Raw genomic sequence first — 9,529 nt, 5'->3', positions numbered from 1 at the left:
ATGGCTTAGATGCTGTGCCCCTGCCTGTATGTGATCCACCATTTCCGTATTCATGGCGTATTAGATCCCACTTTTGTCCCCATTTTCTTGTAATAATAATTCATGATTGTGTGACAGCTAAGCATCGGTAGAATTATCGATGTACTGCTGTCTATGATGATGATGATGAACATGTGCAGATGTGGGAGCATCATTCAAGGTGTGTGGCATACTCTAATAATAGCTGTTTGTTGTGCAGAGAGAAATATCTATCTCAAATACATTTTTAGGTAAGGAAAATGTTATTCTCATTTTTGTTAGCATCCTCATTTCACAAAGAAGGAACAAGTATAGAAACTGTTTCTGTTCTTATGGTGTGTACCCATTTTAGAAGCTGCCGAAGCAAGATATAGTTAATTAATTTTTCATAAGAAATTATGTTAGGCCTGTTATATTTTTAACAGGAAAATTTGTGAGGGACTAGATTAGGAATGTAAAGCTCTTCAGGCCGGCTAGGATACAACGTGTCTTATGACAAATATAATTAATAATGTCATACTTCGCCAGCTTCTAAAAGACGTCCACACCGAAACGATTGTTGTCACAAATGGCTTATGTTAATATTTTCCCGGCCACTGCTATATTGGTTATATCCCAGCCGGCATGAAGAGCTCTGGTTTGAGCGAAACGCGTCATAGGTAGTGGATTCGACGATATAGTATGGTTGAAATAATATTATTATACACTCTTCTAATTCTCGAAAATCCGTAAGAGGATAGATTAGAAATGTAGTTTTAAAAATATAATAGGCCTAACTTAACGTCTTATGAGAAATGTAATTAATTATTTTCATTCTTCTCTGCAACTTCATTACATAAAAAATATGTGAAGAAACTGTTTTCATTCTTCTCTACATCCTCATTCCGTAAAGAATAAACTAGTAAAGAGATCGTTTAATGAATAACTTACTGAACCGAATATTTAATTCAAAAATACAATACAACAACTTTTACAGTAGTCAAGTTTTGGTTTTAATAGTTACAACATTCGATCCATGGTATTGAGTCATCATATCACGTAACTCTTACCTGATAATGACTAAATACTATATATCAAAATGTTGTAATTATTAAAATCAGAACGTGACTAGTGTAAAAGTTGATGTATATTTGAATTAAGTAAAGAGACTGTTTTCATTCTTATATACGTTATAATTTCATAAAAATTAAACAGGTAAGAAGACTATTTTCGTTATTGTGTAGATTCCTCATTCCATAAAGAATAAACGAGAAAGAGACGTGTTTGAGGGATGATAAAGGAATATGGACACTTCACAAGCTGATGCTGTGAAAAAGTTTACTGTAAAATAATAAGCCTTCATTATCACAGAACATTTGTGAAAAAGTACACCACCCCACTGGGGCAGGGAAAAGTTTAGGGTACAAATAACCTATTTACGAAAAAAAAATTGAATTATAATTGTGTAATTAAATAGTGACTTCCCACGCTCCAGAAATCGTATAAATTTTATTCCGATTTGTGAAATATTATTTTAATTTGATCATGTATCGTATAAAAATGCCATACTATGCTATTGTTCTTGGACAGTTTACTGTTTCTTCTTTTAGTCCATTTATAATATTATTTATTATTAAAGTTTATGACCAAAACATATCAGTATCGCACAAACAACAAATCATGAGCGTTATTCTTTGCAATTTGGCCCCTTAGTGGCACAACGGATGTCTGCGGACTTAAACGCTACAAACCGGATTTCGATACCTGTGATAGGCAGATCACAGATAGCCCATTGTCTAGTTTTGTGCTTAACTACAAACGAACAAACAAAACCTAATAATTTATATAATCCGTCTTGTACATATCTTCATTATAATTTATTTGTACGATTCAAAACATCATAAGATTGTTCGTTTTAAATTTACTAAAAAGCGACACCTACTTCACCCACCCTATATAATTGAAAAACATTTGATTGGTCAGAGAGGATGACGTTCCAGAAAGAATTACGTTTTTACTGGGAAGGGTAGGTGTAGTATTGAGTTACGAAATTAAAGGATAAATATGGAGCAACGAAAATTTCCTTTTCAATTTTCGGACACTAATCAAGCTGAACGTAGGTCAGAATTTCTCAAACGTTTTGGTTTTCGACCCGAAGAAGATCGTGGTATGTTTTGTGAAGCAACCCAATTAAGTCCAGAATGGCCTGACTGGCATGGAAGATTTCATCACGGAGGGTTTGGGGTGAGAATTTTTATTATTCCTAAAATACTTTGATTTATTGAGAATGGTTTTTACTGATTGTTTTACACATAAAGTTAAAGTCAAAATATAAGATACTTTGTTTGCGCGTGCCTTTTAAGTTTAGAATTACTTATAGAAACCGGAAAGGTTCATTAATTGATAAAGGATTGATTATACAACTACAAGAACAGCTTACAAGATAGGTTACAACTTGGTTTGATGGTGTTAGTGTTTGACTTTGAGCTTTTGTGAATTGAACGGAATTTTATTGAAGAATTACTTAAGTTTTATAGAGGGTAGAGGTAAGGTTTATTCAGTTTTGTATATTTGGTAGGTAACCATCGATTAAAAAAAAACATTGACGTTGGTGAAACTAAAAACTGTTGGTTAAACCAAATTTTAGGGAGAATCAATATTATTTTGTTAATTTTTTTGTACTATTATGTGAATTATTTGGAGAGTTGCCTACTTCAATACTTGAGACCTTTAGCTCTTATTTTGTACATTCGGGGGTTTCGAAACTGCTCAGTTTATTTTGTTAACATGTTGATTCATTGTAGTTAAGATTGAGTAAAATAAGGTCACTGATAGTAGATTTTTGGTACCTTAATTATTTTCTGCTGGTTCAGTTATGTTTGTGAAGTTGTGGAAAAATTTCAAAATGTTATTGTGAATAAGAGGTTGAATGTCAAGGAAGTGTGTGATTCTGTGAAAACCTTTTGATAACATCCATGATGATAAACTGTATAAATGATTTAGAGTAACAACAATATGTTTGTAAGAAAACAATGTAATATTTATTGGGAATTTTATTTATAATGTTAACAACTTGTTCTTCTAAAGCTTATACAAATTTAAAAAATTTGGGTTTAATAAAAAAAAAAGTAATGTTCTGCAACTTGCACAAAATACTATGCCTTAGAAGAACAAGCTATTAACATATTTAAAATTAAATGAAATTTCATTTATAATAATTACCATTGTTTCTCTGACTAAACTATAAGAAAATGACAAAGTGTACTAGTAAGGCAAGAAATTCTCTTAAAAACACGTTGAGAATGATTTATTAGTTTGATCTTACCTAATAGTTTTTTGCATTAAATTAGTATGTAGTTATTTTCTCATTATAAAATTGTTCTTTAATGGTGTCTGTTTTGGTTATGTTATTATATATATATATATATCCAATATGTCAAATGTATACATTAAATAGATGTAAACTTCTATAGTGTATTTAATATATTTAAAGCACCACCTGGTTTGAATTATCATTTGTTTATTCTGGTTTTGGGTTGGTAGTACTGTGTATCATTAAGATTGCTCTTCAGCCAACCTAATTAACAATACTACATTATTTTTATATGAACATATATAAAAAACAAAAACCATATACATCCCAGTAAAAATACACTAAAAATAATATAAATCCAAAAACAGTAAAAAAAAATTAAATTATAAAACATAAATAATTAAAACTTGTAAATAAAACATAACTTAAAAAAAGCATAAGAAATCAACAAGCTATTTAAATAAGATTCAAAGTATTTCCAAATTTTTCTTTAAAGAGAGAGAGAGAGAGACATAAATACCAATAAAAAATACTTTTATAAAGTTTATTAATTATTATAAATTATGTAAAATCCATAAACAATACTTAAAACTTGTAAATGATAAAATATAAAGCTCCACAAATTGTTTACCTTAATTCAAAGTCCTCAATGTTTTTCTGACTCATAAATTTTTATTATCCTAAAAGTTTCTTATTATTACTATTTATTTTTTAATTTTATTATATAGAATGTTATGTAATTTATTTAATAAAATGGCTAGTTGTTTAGTAATTGTTTTTACTGAACTAGAAATAAATTTAGATTTATTTCTATAAACAGTCTCATGTTATCTTGTATAACGTACTAAGTTTCTAGTTTTTTGCTTGAGCTACTTATATAACAATATAGAAAAAATATACATAAAAAAACAAGATTGAGTACTTACATCTAGGCTCTTGTTTGTTTGTTTTTGCCACTAACAAAACTTAATGCTATTTTTTTGTAACAGTGGTAGTAGTAGATAAAATAACACACATAGAGTATACAGTGCCCTATCTATTATAATTTAATTTCCTTTTTAACTGAAATATAAGTGCCTTAAAATAATTCACCTACCTGATTCATGTGAACTTGTAGACCAAATAATTCAAACATTGTTGTTTGTTGTCGGTAGTCTTATACAGAAATCAGTAAATCAAAATCTTTCTGTGGGTTATAAATAGTTAAAGATTCAATGTTGGAAAGAATTACTGACAATTTATGAAAGACAGGATGTGATATTTCCATAAACCAAGAAAATCAGATGCTATAAAATTAGACTGTCTCAGCACTATCTGTACTATAAATGTGTAGTTTCTGTTAAACTACATATAGGGATGAGTGTTACAAGATAGACAAGAAAATGATGAGAATTTATTTAAACATTTCTCTTTGAGATTAAGAAATTAAAACTTGTATTATAATTTGTATTAATTGTGCTTTGATGCCAGGTTTATTGATATACATTGATATAAAGTGCTGTTATTTTGTTGTATTGATATTCCCTTTGTATGTTATGCAGAATTTTGCATTAACATGACCTCTGAATATAGTGCAAGTCCTCTACCTAAATAACTTGACAAGTAACATATATATATATATATATATTAAATCTACTGTCTATACAGCCTCTCTGGGGAAACAGGCAAGTATTGATAATATGGTGTTAAAGTATACTCTAGCACATAAAATTGTATAAAGGAAAATGAGCCAGAACAGCAATATAAGTAATGGCTGATAGAAATCAAGATCGAATGTACAGCACTTTGCCAGTATAATTTCCAGAGTAGGTGATCTAAATTACTTATCTTAGATATAACTTCTAGCTACAGTAAAGAAACCAACTTCTTGCATAAAAGTTTGAAAATGTAATTATTAGAACATTTGAGTGAAAATATGTGAAAACATCAATCATGCTTGAATAAAAAACATTAGTCTTTCTGTTTTGGTAAGTATGTTTAGACTGAATTGCATTTTAAATATAAATGTTGGAGGTATCCCACACTTTACAAAATTTAAAATTCAAAACAGCTGAAATGGGATAGAAAAAATATATAATTTACACACATTTGATGCTACATACAATGCTCATAGCTACATACAGTAAGCTTTTTTGTACGATCTGCAGCAAGCAGAACAAATATTTGACAGTCACCATTCCAAGCAAATTAATAGCCATAATCGTTTTTAACATAAAGTTATTGATTAATTAACCATAATAATAATTAAACAAAAACATAATAACACTAATAGTTTGATTTGAAAATACAAATGGACCTTCAAGCATAAAATAAGTTACAAGGTATTCTTATTATCAGTCACATTATTAGTGTCAGCATGTTTATTTTATTATGATAAAAAGGTTATTTTTTTATGTCAGTGATCATAAACACAGTAAAACTGTGTGTAGTTTTTTGAAACAAAACAAAGATTAAAGTTTTCAAAGAATTGAGGAAGGCATAGAAATCTGTAATTGAAATCTACAATAATGAAGTTTTTAATTTTTTCATTAAGAACATATCACAGTGAAATTGTTTTAATTTTTCAAAGCTGAGATATTATATAAATCCCATATTAAAAAAAATAAATTAAGTAATGCAATAAAACAAACCATATAACAGTTGTATTGAATTGTTGCACCCAGGTTATTTTACAGTTAATTAAAAAAATTGTTCTTTCATGATGACTTTTCATGAAAAAATTATGTGTGGTTACTATTTGTCTCCTTGAACTACAAGTGTCAAGCAAAATTTGTATTTGTAGTCTAACTAGTTTAGTTGTACTTCAGAAATGAAATGTGAAAAATAGTAATATTTATTTAAGGAGATTTTTCAGAGTTAATGGTTGTATCATTTCAAAATAAAATGTTTTATTGAAGTCAAGAAATTAAATAAGTATTTTTTACAAGTACATGAGGTAATGAAACAATTAATTTTATAGCTGATGTGTATGATAATAAAAACTTGTAATTAAAGTATGAATTTATTGACAGTTTTATCCAAAATGTGTGATATTATATGCTTTTTCAATTGTACTTTTCTAAGTTTTCTTACAGAATATTAATTCTTAAATTTGTATCTTCCAACATAATTATTTTCAGTAGGTATTACATATTATCGTAATATTTTCTGTTTATAGCATGGGCATGGTGATGGAAGTAACTCCCCATCAGAATCCAACTCTAGTAGTCCAAACATTTGTCGCAAAGTAGGATCATCCTTTAGTAACTGGAATTGTGATGAAGAGGAAATACCGATTAAGGTAATTCACCAAAAGGGTGCTCCTATGAAAACAAGTGGTGAGTATGTGTGTACTTCAGAGTCAGAGACATCATCTCAAGGCAGTGATGCTCAGCCTGGACAATCCCAAAGAAGACCTCTTGAACCACGCATTTACCATATTCCCATACTTGTGGAGCCTCGGGATGGCTCTACAAGTTCAGGATATGCTTCTGATGGTACTAGTGAAGAAGCAAAAACCAGATCACACCAACAGCACCCTTCTGAAGGAGAGGACTGGGGTAGTCCAAGTATAAAGCAGCTGAGGCAGAACTTTGAAAACCGCAGCTCATCTAGTGGCAGTCAAGGTAGTACATGGCATTCTTTGTCCAATAGACAAGACTCTGCTAGTCAAAATTGTCCAGCTCGAGGTAATTGTGATTCAGAGAGTCCACATACATCAACAACAAAAGTTTTTTATGTACCAATCAAAAAGGAAACACAAGAAGATTTCCCAAAGACTCAAGAGGATTCTCCTCAATTGCTTGTCAATCACCAAGATCCTTGTTCTTCTCTCAGGGCCGAGGAACCACATTCTGGTAACAATTTCTCCAGTAAAGGTTGTCATGTAACAAGAATAAATATTAATGGTGGATCATCTCATTATCAAGGACATAATAGTGATTTGCCTTGTAGTACCCAACAGCAAAATTCAAGTACAATAAGTGACAGTTGTGATGGACCCTCAGAATCCCAACAACTAGACCCCTTTCAGCAAATAGCTGCTATAAGAAGTGAACTTGATAGACTTAAAATTGAAGTAACAGCATTTGATGGATCTACCATCAATAGACAGAAAAAGTATGGATACTTAGATGAGATGTTGACAAGGTGTATGCTAAAGCTTGATGATGTCATCACTCTTGGAGATGAAGAGGTTCGGAAAGCCAGAAGAGCTGTTATTAAAGATGTTCAGCAGTGTATTGCACAACTGGAAGCTAAAGTAAAACCTCTGTCTGAGGACTGTAATGAAGAAACCGTTTCTAATGCAACTGTCAAAGATGGTGGAGAGTCATACTCAGGAAATGAAGACATTCTTAATCAACAACCAGAAGAACAAGAGGAGAGTGATCAACACACAAAACTGTAAATTAGTTTTCATGTTATTCTTGTGAATGAATATGAGACAACCTGAATAGAATCAAGTAAACATTAATACATTTTTCATTCTAGTAGTGGGTCTCAAAAAATCTTTTCATAAATGTTTGGATGATGTCAGAATTTATCTTTTGAGAAAATGATTGTTGGAAAGATTATTTTGATCAGTTGGAAAGAAATGTCAGTATTGCATCTCTGATATACTAATTTAATTACTTTTTCTTTAGTTTATTTTGACATAAATCAACTAAGCTTTCAAATGTAAATAATATACTAACTTTTTTAGAATTATTAGTACTATCTTTATAAAGTTCTCATGCATTTTCTCTTGACTTTTGAGTGTCTGTGTTTATATTGCATGAACATTGTTTTTTTAACTGTTTTAAAGCATGGAAGAAATTAGATCCCATGAATCAACACTTATTTTTAGTGATTTTCAAAGAAAGATGTAAGTTATTACGTTCTGGCAACAAGAATAATTATCTTATGTTTTAAAGTAAAAACCACCCTATTTTGGTATTAGTAGCAATTGGGACAAGAGAGTGAAACTTTAAATATTTCAATACTTATCAGATTGTTTAATTGTTGGTGTTACTAGTGTACTGTTAGTGTAGCAGTCAAGCTACTGTAGTTCTGTGTTACTTCCAAAATAATAGTACCTAAGATATTCTTATAGTAGCAGTTAAACAAGGATTTGTACATGTTCTGTTACATGTGCTATAGTATTGGAAGAGATAAACTTGCTTGGCTGCTGTCTCTAGTGTTTCAGTGCTGTGGATGAAGTCTTTGTACTAGTAATTAGTATATTTGGGTTGTAGCAGGTGGACAGTCTAGTTAACTAGTACTCTAAGATAGTGCTTCTTAATTGGGTTTCCTCGGAAGACATCTAGGTGTTCCGCAGAGTACTGTGGAATGGAAGAATTCTGTGTATTTTAATGCGTATATACGTTAGTCACATAATTGCAATCTGACTACAGCATATTTCTTTATTTGTGTAATGACACAACATAAATCACTGCATTGTTTAAATTAGTAAGTGAGACTAGGTACAAATGGGTGCTTGAGTCATGTAAACTTTTATTATTTGAGAGAGCACACTTCTTTTTGTGTGTGCCCGAGGAATTGGCTTGAGAAAATGTTCATGCTTTGGATGTATATGTGTGTGGGTATATAGCTGCATTAAACATACATACTCTGTCTGGAATTATATATATATAGTATTGCAGTAATGTTTTTGTAATGAATGCTTTGAAGGGTTTTCTGACAAAATTTAACATCAGAAGAGATCCATGAATTCAAAAAGGTTAAGAACCACTGCTCTAAGCTACTAATACAAAACACTTGTGTGGTTTTAACTGGAAATATTTTGTCTAAATCTTGTAGAAACAGAACTGAATACTTGCATGAAGTCATGTTTAAGCTGTGTACCTCAAGTGTATAAGTGGTAGTGGGTGTTATAATAATGTAACACTAAGGGTTATGTAATAAAACACTTGTATACCAGCTTGTGTATCTCAAGAGTAATAATAGTAGTGTATTATAGTGCTGTAGCCTCAGAAGTAATTTAATTAAACACTTGTATCTATGTTGGTAAAACTCAAGTATATGAGTAGTAGTCAGTGTTATAATAATCTAACCTTAAGAGTTATGTAATAAAACACTTGTATACCTGTTTGTGTTCCTCAAGTATATAATTAGTAGTGTGTTATAGTGCTGTAGCCTCAGAAGTAATTTAATTAAACACTTGTATCTATGTTGGTAAAACTCAAGTGTATAAGTAGTAGTGAGTGTTATAATAATCTAACCTTAAGAGTTGTGTAATAA

The 9,529-nt window shown here is 30.4% G+C and overlaps 1 protein-coding gene across 1 annotated transcript; it reads left to right on the top strand.

Annotated features, from left to right (window-relative positions):
• Positions 1 to 1,974: 1,974 nt before the first annotated feature.
• On the top strand, positions 1,975 to 7,887 carry LOC111082997 (BAG domain-containing protein Samui-like). The gene is made up of 2 exons (XM_013927657.2): positions 1,975 to 2,241; positions 6,468 to 7,887. Exons 1-2 carry the CDS (start codon positions 2,062 to 2,064, stop codon positions 7,695 to 7,697), a joined length of 1,410 nt encoding a protein of 469 aa, XP_013783111.1. The 5' UTR covers positions 1,975 to 2,061; the 3' UTR covers positions 7,698 to 7,887.
• The last annotated feature ends 1,642 nt before the right edge of the window (positions 7,888 to 9,529 follow it).

This window comes from Limulus polyphemus, unplaced genomic scaffold, assembly GCF_000517525.1.
Source record: "Limulus polyphemus unplaced genomic scaffold, Limulus_polyphemus-2.1.2 Scaffold2564, whole genome shotgun sequence".
Taxonomy (NCBI): Eukaryota; Metazoa; Arthropoda; class Merostomata; order Xiphosura; family Limulidae; genus Limulus; species Limulus polyphemus.
Note: the sequence above shows the minus strand (reverse complement) of the source record. Positions and strands in the feature narration are given on the sequence as shown.

Coding starts and splice junctions, on each gene's coding strand:
- LOC111082997 (XM_013927657.2), top strand. CDS start 2,062: ATGGAGCAACGAAAATTTCCTTTTCAATTTTCGGACACTAATCAAGCT. Junction 2,242..6,467: donor TTCATCACGGAGGGTTTGGG/GTGAGAATTTTT, acceptor TTCTGTTTATAG/CATGGGCATGGTGATGGAAG.